The sequence below is a fragment of the Tamandua tetradactyla genome, chromosome 3, assembly GCF_023851605.1.
Source record: "Tamandua tetradactyla isolate mTamTet1 chromosome 3, mTamTet1.pri, whole genome shotgun sequence".
Taxonomy (NCBI): domain Eukaryota; kingdom Metazoa; phylum Chordata; class Mammalia; order Pilosa; family Myrmecophagidae; genus Tamandua; species Tamandua tetradactyla.
Genome location: NC_135329.1, coordinates 131,099,641 through 131,113,628, shown reverse-complemented (window position 1 = coordinate 131,113,628; position 13,988 = coordinate 131,099,641). Strand labels below are relative to the sequence as shown.

At 38.6% G+C, this 13,988-nt stretch overlaps 1 protein-coding gene across 9 annotated transcripts in view; it reads left to right on the top strand.

The window, feature by feature from the left end:
• Positions 1–13,988, top strand: part of RBMS1 (RNA binding motif single stranded interacting protein 1) — a 247,943-nt gene that overhangs the window by 123,079 nt on the left and 110,876 nt on the right. For 6 of the 9 annotated variants that reach the window (XM_077153986.1, XM_077153983.1, XM_077153989.1 and 3 more), the window contains one exon: positions 3,539–3,714. In XM_077153986.1, the coding sequence (XP_077010101.1) occupies positions 3,539–3,714 (176 nt within the window). The remainder of the gene's footprint in view (positions 1–3,538; positions 3,715–13,988) is intronic. The other 3 variants (XM_077153984.1, XM_077153992.1, XM_077153988.1) reach the window with 1 other exon arrangement.

Genomic DNA, 13,988 nt, shown 5'->3' with positions numbered 1-13,988 from the left:
CAATGTCAAAAATTTAGAATTACCATAACCCAAACAACCCCAGTGAGAGGTATGGAAAGATCAAAGGTGATGTGGAATTATTCATAGAAGATGGGACTTAACAAACGAATATGAATGCTGAATCATTAAATTGATATCTCTTTTAGTCTCCAGTATTTTAGAGCAGCTAGAAGTAAAAACCTAAAATTGTGAAATTGTAACCCATGTCAAAGGCTGAAATATCTTCTACAACTAATTGTAGTACTGTTCTTGGAAATTTAAAGCTTTTTTATATATATGCTATTGTTCACAAAGAAAGAAGGGAAAAAATGTCGATTGTGATGATAAAAAAGTATTTAAGTTGGCTAGCATCCCATATTCTGGAACAGCTAGAAGGAAAAATCTGAGAGGATTGTATGGTAGCCTATGGGATCTATCCTGTAACCACTTTTTAAGGAGTACTTTGAAAACTGTTGCTTTTGTATTTCTTTGCTTTGTATATATGTTATATTATACAATAAAAAAAGTTTAAAGAAAATTGTAATATAAAAAATTATTAATCCATTACAAATTTTTAGAAGTAGAATTTACTGTATTTGAATTTTCTGCTTTGAATATGTGTCGAGTCTTAACAGGACTTAAATTCTTAACTGAGATTCATAAAGATATCTCACACAACTAGTGGGAATGGAAGAGGCCAAAATCCATAGGGTTCGTCTGAAGGGTCTGGATGAATTCCACAGGAGAGACTGGCTGGCAGATGAAGCAGTGAAAAAGCCTCTCTTCTTTAAAATCCTTTGCCTGATTGGATTATCCTGTTGTGGGAGGCACACCTTAGTTGATCGTAGATGTAATCGGCCACAGATGCAATCAGCTAGCTGACTGATAACTTAATGCACCAGCCTTCCGGTTTATCAACCAGCCATGAAATATCTTTGCAACAAAGGTCAGGCCAGTGCTTACCTGACCAGACAACTAGGCATCATCCCTTGGCCAAGTTGACACCAGAACCTCACCACTAGACCCTAACCTTATTTTTTGTCTTCAGCTAGTCCTGAGAAATAGTTGATATTGGATAAAATTTTATTTTAACCTTGTCCTGCTTAAGATTCATCAGAGGCCAGTAGTTCTAGGAACCTCCTCCTGGAATCGTGACTCTGAGTCCTCCTAAGGAGATGGAGGTGAGGTGGTTAGGAAGGGCTATATATGATCCCCACCTGCTTACCAGAGGAAGAAAACATGACTTATAATTTTGGAAGTCTGTCAGTCAGCTATGTAATTTCTGTAATACACATGTCTAAATAACCTCCAAATGCATCATATCCCCAAATGTTTGTTTTAATTATACAGTCCATGCTCTGCACACCCCTTTCTGCCCCATACAATAGTAGAGTTAGAACTGATCCAGACTTGGAGTGTAATAGTTAAATGTCTGGTGGTTCCCTGTCCTCCTGTGAGTGTGAGCCCCCTGAGAAGTTGGAGTGGACCTAGTCCACAGCTCCTTTCAGATACCTGTGTTCTCCAGGTCTTACCTCAGGTCACTGCGTTTCATCCTCCAGCAGTCGCCCAGAACCTAAGGGGTCCTATTGTGATTAATGGTGTGGTGCAGTTTGTTGGCCATTAATCAAAGGTGATTAAACTCTCTACAGTCAAGAGTTCCTGTGTAAACCAAAGTCTTGGGACAGGAGGCAAATGCGTGTGTTACTTCTCTGAGTCTTTGTTCTTAACTGATGTGAGAAATAAGGGAGAGCTGCATAATTGCAGGTAGCAATTAGCAGTTGAATTGGAGAAGTTGACTCTGGAGAAGGCACACAGGCCCTTGTGTGGCATGGAGAAGGGTTTGAGGCCCACCTGTGGCAGAGAAGGGACATGGCTTAGTCTGGGTTTTACATGTAGAAGTGGAACCTTTAGCCCTTAGGAAAAGGCCATGGATGTGGGGGAAAGTGTATGAATTCACCTGCTCATTAAGGACGTAAGTCAAATAGGTTAAGGTACCATGTGATCTCAAGCAGGTTTTGTCTTTAGATCAAGCAGTACTGATGTTTCCCTTGCAAGTTCAGCCTTCAGCAAATAACATTTATACATTGACAGTTGTTTACCCTTCTTGTTGCTCTCCCTTTAAAAGTGAATCTCTCCAGATAAAGTTGCATTTAGACTTGGACGATATTTTAGTAAGCACCCTGGGTCATGATAGTGTGGTACCAGACAAAATGTTTATGTGTCTAGTGAGCTGGGATACTGTGGATTTCAGTGATCATGGCATAGACTGGGTGTGCAGAGCCAGGAATCTCTAGTGAATAGCTGACAAGGCAGAGTGGGGTTACATGTATTGTAAGGTGTCTGCTTTTTATAACTCCCCCAAATGAAATTTAATTGTCCTATATGGGCCTGATTTTCTTGTGTGTAGTAGTAAAAATCAAGCAAAAATATTTGAAATTTTTCTTGAATGTGTAATAGCTAATTTTATATTCCAAATTGTTACTTGACAGAAACGATGCCCTTGAGTCAATGTATTTATTAGTTAGTAGTAGATAGGCAGTGAAAAAAAATTCCTGTGCTAGTGTGAAATTGTTGAGCTTCTTTGCTGTGAGGACAGTCAGGGTTCTGTTCCCTGCCATCTCAGGCTGAACCATCTCACTTCCTCAAAAGTCATGTCTGTGGCCTAGGGTCAGAGAACTGTGGTTTCTTTTGGTTGGCTAACACAGAATTATCTGGTGTAAGTACGATTTCAGACATTTTTCCTAGGTGGCTGCTGACTGTAAAACCACACAAGTCCTCCCTTGCAAGCGTTAGGAAAGTTAGTTGTGTTGGTTGCTTTGAGGCCCGGGAGAGTATCCAGCTACGACACCATTCTCACGGGGGTTAAATTTCACAAGGTTAGCCAGAGTGAGAGGCAGCGCGCCTGTGAGACTTACCCAGATGTCTCAGTGAAGTTGCGTGCCTGTCGGAGAACTTGGTGAAGTCTTCCTTATTTGAGGATCTGGACTGAATGCTTTCTTACACTTGAAGAGTAATTTTTTTTTTTTTTGAAAAGTCATCTAAAAAAATTATCAGACTTTGTCAGCTGTTCTTCACAATTCAAAAGCCTTTTCAAAAATCTAGTGATTTCTAAATTACTTTATTTTAAAGTGTTATGTATAACATCATACAAGTTTTGTCTTAGGTATGTTACTTAAAAATATATACACATAGTAATCTCATACACTTTAGCCGTATTTAAGGTGCAAATAGAGGATTTTCTACTGCGTAAAATGCTGTTACTTCCTTTTAAAGGAAGAGTTTAAAAAATTTTTTTTGGAGAAGTTGTAGGTTTATAGAAAAGTAATGCATAAAATACATAAAACACAAGATTTCCGGTATAAAAGGAAGGTTTTTTAAATAGAATGAACAGATTTTTTTTAAGGTATAAATTAAAAGCTGTATATCAGACTAGCCTAAATCAGGATAATCTGTTTACATCCTAGTTACAGCATTGCATTTTAGAGGGAGGTTGTGCATTCTTTGGATGGTACTAACTGCCCTGGCTCTAGCATTCTAACCTCTGCTCTCTGTTTTTCAGCAGTCCCTGGTCCCAGCTCACCCCATGGCCCCTCCCAGCCCCAGTACCACCAGCAGTAATAACAACAGCAGCAGCAGTAGCAGCTCAGGGTGGGATCAGCTCAGTAAAACGAACCTCTATATCCGAGGACTGCCTCCCAACACCACCGACCAGGACCTGGTGAAGCTGTGTCAGCCGTGAGTGCCTTGTTCTTGTTTTTAGCTGTTAAGTATTTCTTTGATCATATTATGGAGTGGTATGGATTGTGTGTAATAAGAAAGGTACAAGACAAAGCTTTGAACCTTCAGGATTCCTATAGTGGAAGGTTTCCAAGTTTTAGTCCTTGGATGCTTATTCAGTCAGTATTGACATCAGCTGGATGCCTATATCACAAAATAAATAGCGTTTTTCTCAATAGAGCTGAAATCTGAAAAGTAAAATGTGAATTTTTAAATAAATGTGTGGCTAGATCTTCTTCAGAAATGTTCATTTTCTATGGAAACACCCCATGAGGCCAATCTACCCCATGATAAAAGGAATTGTAGCTGTCATTGTTCATTGGAAAGGCAAACTTCTACCTTTACCCTAAATGTGTGTGAAACTCTTAGTTCCAGCCGGGACCGGTATCAGTGTGTCTGAATTAGCATCTGTAGTTTTATAGCCCAGGCTGTCCACCCTTGTCTCTTTGTGACTAAGACTTGTATACTTTCTGAATCTTGAGAAAGGTGTGAATGTGCATAAGTCCAAAATAAATTTGCATTATATCATAATGTGGTCATGAACAGAATATAAATATGCTACTTTCTGCAGTTAAATTAACTCACAAAATAAGAAGGCACCAATATAGTCAGAAGCTCTACAGTGCAAAGATCATTGTGTAAAGACTAAAAGCATCTAATTACATTGAACTATAAAGGCCTACAAATGCAGCAGCATTTTAAAAATTTATCCTAAGCCAATAACAGTCCCTTACAAAAGAAATTTTATATAACTGTGGAAGAAAACTGCTTATTCGAGAATGTTTCCTATTCCCTGAAAAATATTCCCTCCTCAGACAATCAGAGTGACAGCATCTTGTTTGTGTTGTCCTAGGTAAAATTCAGAATCATTTCCTTAGAAGTTTATTGTTTTCAACCCTAACTTGGGCAATATACTGGAATTAGAGGAACACCTGGGCTTCCAAAAGGAGGGAGGTGGTGGTGGTGGTTTTGCTCCGTTTTATTATGAGAGAGAAGGGGTGGGATGAGAGTTGATGCTTTTTAGGATCTAGGAGAAAGTTCTGAAAGGCCACATGCTGTTAGCACGGTCCCTGTCCCTTTCCCAGGACATCCTTTTTGGTGCCCTTCTTGGACTTCAGCTTCAGTCCGTGGCCTCCAGAGCAATGAAATAATGCTTTGCCCACCCAGCTGCTCTGAGAGCACGTCCGGCCCTTAGGTTTGTCGTGCCTGGCAGGAGGCAGGGGGAGCCTGGCCAAGTGTGCCCTGCCCTATTGCAGCTGTTCGCAACCACGAGTAGGCCTCCTGCTATCTTGTCTGCTGCCAGCCTTCATTGGCGCCTTCTTATGCTTCCGCAGCGTAATTGCAGGTAGATAGGGTGCCATGAAGTCTCAGGAGCCAAAGAGGTAGCTTTGCAGAAAACAAAATCATGAAGCTAACTCTGAAATTCCTGAGGTATGTGAAAAGGGCTGAGGATTTCAAAAGACACATTATTCCTCAGCTGTTTTTTTGATTATGTAAGGTGAATTTCAACATCAAGGAGACAGTGAAATAGCCATAAAATAAGAGTAATGCTATGTTTTTATATACAGTAAATAAATACTTGGAAAATTGAGCCAGCACTTTTTTATTTAATTGAATCAAATTATATTCCAAAGGCAGTAGAAGAGCCTTTTATCATTTATTCTAGAACATTCGTTCCCTCTTTATTGTTGGTCTGTTTGATGTATGTGGATCTTCTTAACATGTGTAAATATTATTCTCTTTGCTATTATCAAGAGCAGCAATAACTGCCACCCCCCACTCTTTCCCATAATTTGCAAAGGAAGGCACTTGCAAAACTCCATGTTTTATATTTAACGCCGATGATAGTTTTATTGATGTGTATCATACAGAGGCAAGACATAACAGTAATAGAGATGTCTACCTTGACATCTCTAGAAGCTTCATTCTGTTTTAACACAAAGCATCCTATAAATACCATGTTAGACTTGCCGACACAATTTTGTGTCTTAGACTATAGAAAGGGCAAAAAAGATCATTCCTCCTCTGGATTTAATTGTTTCCAATAAAGTGTAACTAGTTGGAAGTGACAAGAACCTTATTGGAAAGCAACTCATCCTAGAGTTTGAAAAATCCAGTAGATGTAATCAGAGATTTTAGGAAAGTGTATATATCAGAAACTTCTAAGGAAACATAGGTGTTCAATCCATAGCTCCAGTAAAGAAGAAAAGTTTTAGAAATAAAAATTTAGTATTGTAATTACAAACTGACCTGCTGAGGATGAATTGGGGGAAGGGGACAACAATTGAAACAAATCATTTGGCTCTCTACAAGGCTTGGATATTTTAGCAGGCCTCCTAACAAAAGATGGGAAAAAGATACTCAAGAAGGTTTAACGTACTGGCCCAATGGTATGTAAACAATACACGACATTCAAAGGGAAGAATGTTATGAAGATTGTGAAAACTGGAAAGGAAAACAAGAACTAGGTTTTAAAGAACTGTGTTTAGAGTAGAATGTACAAATGCTCTAATGTTAGAAAATCACAGTGAAAAGCAGATGTTATAATGTTAAAAGTGTTGATGGTGACAAAGCAGCCCCATCCTAAGTTAGAGAGAGGCTCATGGCACTGGAAAGGGTAGATCAACCACGGTTAGGAGAATGGAGGCATGTACCGTACCAATCAGTTCAGGTTATAGGGATACCAGGATAAAGGACCAGATGGAAACGGTGACAGTGGTAATGGTCACAATTTATCTACTTTAAAAACAGATAAATTTTCCAGACACATTTAATGAATGAAGCTGACCAGCTGTAATTAATTTCTTAATTGTGAAATTTCAAAATTGTGAAATATGGGAAGTCTTCTCAGAATCTCATGATTACTGCAGGCTGTTGCAGCTTTGTTCTTTATTTCAAAAAGTGTATCTGCTCAGAAAGAGTATTTCAATACAGTTAATGAGCAGGTTTAGGTAATAAAATAATATGGATGGGCAGTGCGACAGTGGCTCAGTGGCAGGGTTCACACCTGCCATGCCAGAGTCCCAGGTAAGATTCTTGGTGCCTACCCATGCCAAAAAAAAGATATGGATAACAGAATTGGCTTTTTTTTTTTAATGTTTTTAAAATTGTGAAATGTAACATCTATACAAAAAAGCAATACATTTGCAAGTACATTTATAGAATAGATTTTAGAGTTTGACGTGCATTATAGTTCCATTTCTTCTAGCTGCTTCAGGACACTGGAGACTAAAAAAAATATCACCTCGAAACCCTACCTTCTCTGTATAACTCCACCATCACCTTTGATCTTTCTCACCCCTTTTAACTTTTTCATGTTGGAAAGGGGCTGTTGATAATACGGGATAGGGGAATGGAACTAGTTGATGTTCTGGAGAGGTTGGCCCCTCTGCATTTCAGGACTTATCTGGTCCAAGGATCCATCTGGAGGTTGTAGGTTTCTGGAAAGTTACCCTAGTGCATGGAACCTTTGTAGACTCTTATATAATACCCTAGGTGTTCTTTAGGATTATCAGGAATGGTTTTGGATGGGACTTGGCAAGTTATGATAGGTAGCAATGTTTAACTGAAGATGTAAGAGTGTAAGAGTGACCTCCACAGTAGCCTCTCTCAGCCACTGATACCCTATTTGTTCCATGTCTATTCCCTCTTTTGGTCAGGATCGTATTATTGATTCTACAGTGTCAGGCCAGGCTCATCCCTGGGAGTCATCTCCCACACTGCCAGGGAGACTTTCATCCCTCAATGTCATGTCCCACATAGGGAAAGAGCGATGATTTCACTTGCAGAGTTGGCCTTAGAGAGAGAGAGGCCACATCTGAGATCCTCTGGAAGTAACTTTCAGGCATAACTATAAGTAGTCTCATCTTCTCTGCTATATACATAAACTTCACACAAGCAAGCCTCAAGATCAAGGGCTTAGAATTGGATTCTTTTATTGCTCCTTGACTGTCACACATTCTTCTTTTCCCTCTCTAAAATCAAGCCAAACGAATTCCGTTTGGCTGTGCTACCATCTTATTTTTCTCAGTCAGACATCTCAGGCAAATCTATAGACAAATGAGTTGAAGGTTGACATTGCTTCTGTTTTCTTGCTACCATATCCTTTGCATTTTGCCTTCAGGCTCTCAACTGAAGCTGCTCTGACATCTTTCACCTCCCTTGTTTTCTCTAGCTTTATTTCACCATTGTCTCCCCCTCCTCCTCAACTCTTTTGGTTTTGGTTTTCTTGGCAAGTTACTCTGTAGCCCCATCCTCTCATAGAGTTATTCGCCACTGTTCCCAGTTTTCTACTTTTGAATACTTATTATCCCCTCAAATTTGGCATCATTTCCTCCTCCCTCTTCAAAATAACACGTTTCCATCGTTTAATCTAAAATTGAAGCTTTGGAGCAATCCTTGACTACGCCTTCCCCCTTTCCCTATTATAGCCTTAGTCACCAATTCCTGTAAATTCTTCAGCCCTTCCTCTTCTCACTGCCATATTTGGGTGGTCCTTCCTGCCTCCCTGTACTGTAACAAGTGAGAACCATTTGTTTATGCTGCTGCCTCATCTCAGATGCCCCCCGCCCCCCAATCTCCCCTGTTCTTCAATGCTAAGCTCTCCCTACCTCCTTCACACATGGACCACACTAATAAATCTCTGTATTTTTATTTTAAATGCATTACCATCTTACAGTCAGCCTCATATTCCATCACAGTTCTGTCCTCTGTGTGCCTGCTCCACTATTTAACAGCATGTCCATGATAGCATATAATGCTGAGAGCATACCATCGTCACAGATTTCTTACCCAGATGTAAAATCATCATTGTCAAGGCTGCTAGCTTTTGGCACCCTGGAGCATCTACCACATTGCTAGCAAGTGTCAGAATCTCAATTAATAATCTGTAAATTGGGTCAAATAATGCTTTATATCATAATATTATGGTCAGAACTAAATGAAGAAATGTAAGTAAAGTACCTGGTCCACTGTCTGGAAACATTGCTGCTGAACAAATACTAATTTTTTCCATTCCTTCGCTCCTCAATATACTAACTACAGGAATAAGCTTAAATTAAATCTAGTCCAACATCTAAAAATAAGGAGAAAGTATACCAGATGATGATCTTGAAAGCTGGGAAAGCCAGGAATGTGGGTTATGTTAACATATAACCTCCAACTTTCTCTCCTTGAGGCTGTTTTTTTTTGTACTTGCAGAAGACTAATTTCAGCCTCATGCGACTCATCCCTGATTTCCTGTCGTAATAATTTCTACTGCATGCAAAATCTTCCATTGTGTCCAAACAGTTGTTATTATTATTTTTTTTAAGAAAGCAGCATTTGTGTACCACTATTTAGTCCCTGCTCTTCTTCCTGCTCTTCAGTGCATGATCGTGTGTGCATGTCTCTATTGGCAGAGGTGGGATGGCTTAGAGGTTACTGTGGAATTGACCTAACTTGAAAAGATGTAGGTAACTCAGGTGCATCAGCCGCTTATTTTAAAGGAGAGAACAGTCTATTGATATTAAAACGAAATGGGATATTTCTTCCCCTTCAACCTTCTACAAGACAACCCTTTTCTCATTCCCAAACCAATCCTTGGCCAACCAACTTCTTTCTTTTCACTCAATCAACTTCTAAATGCTTTCGAAGTATGTGGGTAAACATAATTTTAATATAAATGTGAAATTAAATCTAGCTTACAATATTGTAGCCTGTTCCTAATTAAAGGGAAATATTTTTGAAAGATAATCAGTTTCTTGGTTGTAATACCCAATATATTTTCATTTCCTGTCCCTTAGTTTTCTGTTCTCTGCAAGCTTTCCGTATCCTTTTTATACAGTATAAATCTTAGAAATTTGAAGCAACAACAGGGCAGGTCAATAGAGGTAGATATAAACAATCAAACATAATTTAACACAGAATATAGTAAATATTGTAATCAGTGCAGTGATCTGGGAGAAGTCAGAGGAAGGTGTTCTTAGCCCTGGTATGAAGGGGTGGGGTGGGGTAGGTTTCAGGGAGGAGATATCATCTCAGCTTTAAAAGACAAGGAAGAGAGCTCATGAGGAGTGGAAATTATATTGTTCCTCAGGCCTCAGAACAGTCTAGGAAGTACAGGAGTTGGCTTGGATGTTGAAGAAAGCAAGAGGACAGTTGATTCTAGCTGAGGTTGGCAGTTGTTAGCCAGAGCTCTTGGTGGCCAGAATAGAAAGTATGAGGCTGGAAATGCAGGTTAGGGGCGTATGTTAAGACCTTGAATAGTAAGCTAAAAAGTTAGGAATTTATTCCTTAACTAACAGCAAAGAAGGACTCAGCCCTTTGGAGTGGAAGAGTGGCATATTTCTGTCATTTTCCCCTCTCAGATGGTATTTCTGAAAAGAGTAGGAAAGTTGGCTTGAACCGAGGGCAGTGATAAGAAATGGGGAGGGGAGAGGCTAGAGAACCACTGGGATGGATGTCTTGGAGATAGGAACAGAGACTTGTAGCATGATTAGACTCAGGAAAGAAGAAAACTGCAAAATTGACTAAAATTACAAAATTTGACTGTAAGGTTTTAGCTTAAGGGGAAAAAACTTCATTGGCTGAGAGAGAGCACACAGGTTGGTACCAACTGCTACAGTTCCCTTGAAGACCCTAAACTCCAGCTTCTTTCTGTTCCCAAAGAGTGGCCATGCTCTCATTCAGATCATCGACACCGAAGACCCAATAAACTGAATGTTTTACTGAAACCACTAGCTTTTATTTGTCTGATTTTAAAAGAATGTTTTGAATTCTTAAGCAGTCTATTTCTATCCAGGAATAAAATAATCTTCCTTTTTTATACAACTGGGTTAGGCTCCTTTTAGGGCAAAATTTGAAAGTGAAGGTATTCTAGTAAAATGAATGTGTTTTTATCCTTAGTCAACTTTACCTTATTTTGAAGTTACTTTCACATTTTACTCTGAAAGTAACAATGGGCCTGCCAGATCCAGAATTCTGAAATCCCTAGGTAAATCTGGTAATCCTGTGGAATTTATAGGAACTGCATGTAATAGGAGAGACCTTAAATTCAAAACAGAACCACGATACTACAATGAAGCAGGAAAGTCATTGCATCCAAAAGGAACCCAGTTCTGACTTTTACATTGAAGAGAGAGCTTGGAACCACCTGACTAAAATTGATTTGATTCTATGCTCAATTTTACACAGCTGCCTGAATCCAAGAGGCCTGAATGTATCTTGAATGATTACATTTATTTTAGAGAAAAGCACACGTACGTTCCACACAGGAACATTCAGGTAGCTGTGCTGAACAGACATAAAAGATATTAGACTAAAGATTTAATTGCCTCTGTTCAGCATCATTCTAAATTGAGGTATCTGAGTCTTACAAACCAAAGCTCTTGATGTAGGGTTAAATTACAAGCTAATATAAGGAAATGAAGTTGCTTGAAGGTGTACTTTATTCTTCAGATGTTGTCTTCTAGGCAAGTTGTTAAGAAGCACTTTGTTGTTGTTGATGGTGGTGATTGTAATTGTGGTGTTAACTCACAGGAAAGGCTGATTGTTTTTTCTTTAGTATCCAATATATTGCAAATAATTTGAGACAGTCATGTTGAGTTGTATTGTATTCCAAAGTCATTTAGCTTTCAGGTTTTTTAAATTACTGAAAACCATGTAGTACATATTTGTTTCTCAATTTCTTTGAAAGGCATGGAATAGAAACGCTAATAAGTAGAAAGTAGTGGAAAAAGCGTTCTTCTCTCATTAAGTGTTGTGCTGATTTGAAAATAATATGTAAAACATGGCCAGAAAAGCCATGTTTTAATCCTGATTAAATCTTGTGGAGGCAGCCTTTTCTTTTAATCGTGATTTGGTACTGTAGGTTGGAAACTTTTGATTAGATTATCCCACAGAGGTGTGGCCCCACCCATTCCAGGTGGGTCTTGATTAGTTTATTAGTCTTTAAAAGGGGAAACATTTTGGAGAAGCCTCAGGAACAACAGAGCCAACACAGAGAGAGAGCTGACACAGATGCCAACACTTGGAGAACAGAGACACAGATGTTTGAAGATGCCTAGAGCCCAGCAGATGTTGCCATGAGATGTTAAGCAAGCCAGAACCTGGAGAGAGCTAAAGGAAGCCAAGAGATGAGGGTCAGCCCCAAAGAAGGAAAATGAGAAACCTCACAGGAACAGAGGATGAAAGCAACAGAGTCCAGGAACAAGGGCCTAGCAGATGCCAGCACGTGACTACCCAGCTGATAGAGGTGTCCCAGATCTATTGACCTTCCTTGAATTAAGGCCTTTTCACCTGGATGCCTTAGTTTGGACATTTTTACAGGGGTTAGAACTGTAAACTTGTAACTTACTAAATTCTCCTTTTAAAAAGCCATTCTAGTTCTGGTATATAGTATTCTGGCAACTTGCAAACTAAAACAAGTATGTACCTTTTATTTTAATAGTTTTCTTTACTAACCACTATGTTTTTTTTAAAATCTTCACATGAAATGGAGTGAAATTAAGATGATGCGTTTCAACATAAAGATGATCATAGAAAATCTTGCTATTTTTTGTTTCTATTATGATTTCACCCATTTTACACACTTTATTAATATTGTAAATAATAGGATTCCTTGTAAGTTCTAAATGTTTTGGTTCTGTAAAATGGCTGAATTTTACTCTCTTAAGCATCTTTTCTTCATTAATAACTCTGAAAAATTCTCAACACATAAAATAATAATAGGAGTATTTCCTGGGACTAGACTTGCTCCTGTTATTGATAGCAAAGAGCCAATTAGAGCTCTGTTAAATAAGTAATACACTGAGGGCTTAAATCAAGGAACCTGGGCATTTTGCTGAAAAATGTGAGCTACAGCATGAAGTTTTCAGACTGTCTGATTCTTTTAAAAAGGCATGCTAATCTACTGAGTCAGCATGTTGAGTCACTAACTTTAATTTAACTCTCTCATCATGAATAGTATTCCAGTAAAGTGTCATATAGTTAAACAGCTTCACACATGAATTAGAGCCTGAGCAAATATATAATCTTTGTGATTTATCTTCTAGAAATAGAAGTCAGAGCAGATTTGAGAATATAGTTGCAATAGCTGAATCTTCTTCGCCATTCATTTCCTAGATGAGCCTAGTGATTTACTTGCTCACCTTCGCTGCTTAATAACCCTTCTTGGTATAGAAGAGTTCTAGCATTTCAGGAAATAATTTGGGTACAGTAGATCTTTGACGTACCAAGTTATAGTCTGTGGACTTTTGGAGATCCTGCAAGTTCACAAAAATACTTTTAGTATAAAAGTAATCCCCCCCAGGAACTACCTCTTTCCAACAGCAAGCCGTCTCTTTCTTAGATTGCCCTCTATTTTCCCTGCAACTTTGTCATTAGAACTATCAATTGGGTTTTTGTTTTTTGAGGGAAGTGACCAATTTTCATAAGTTAACATAATATTTAATCCCTTCTTGAGTGGCTGCCTACAAATTCAGGGCAAAACCTTACTGAAACATGGACCTGAGTAGTGGGCTATGTTCCTGCACTGGCTGCGTAGCTCACCTGGCTCTGCGTAAGATACTCACAGTTCAAATACGTGCCTCAGTGAAATAAAAAATTTTTACCCCAAGGAAAAATGAGAAGATTTAGTTATACAGGTTAGAGATTTTCAGTATTGTTTGTGAGTAATTGAAACCTCAAATGTTAAATTTATCATTGCTAAACACCTGCCCTATGGTATGCCTGAGTTTTACTCTTCAAATATTTAGATAGAAAATCTCAGTTATAGCCATTTTCTAATTCGTCCTTGGTCAAAAATTGCTGATAAGCATGGATATTTTACAGATTTAGCTCACCCTTGTTGTCAACTGGTTATTTCTTTAGGATTTCTTTTTATTATTGCTAGGCATACTGAAGAGCCATTCTCCCCATATTGCCCAAGTACTGTACAAGCTGTTGGCAGGCCAAGTTAATATTAACCATAGTAGAAGTTAATTAGGAAGTCAGCACTGAAAATAAGCATGACCACAATTTAAAAAAAAAATCATACCATCCTCTATAAGTACAATATTCCTTTATATGAACGTTGTATTACTATAGTAGCACTTTTACCCAGGGTAGGGGGGAATTATACACTGTTAGATAAAGGTGAAGGCAGTACCAGCAGGAATAAAAGCCTCTTAAGTCTTTATCTGGTGATTGTGCTCGGTTTTATTTAGCATTTCTCTGTTGAGTTACCATGAATCAGAAATTTACAACCTCTTTCT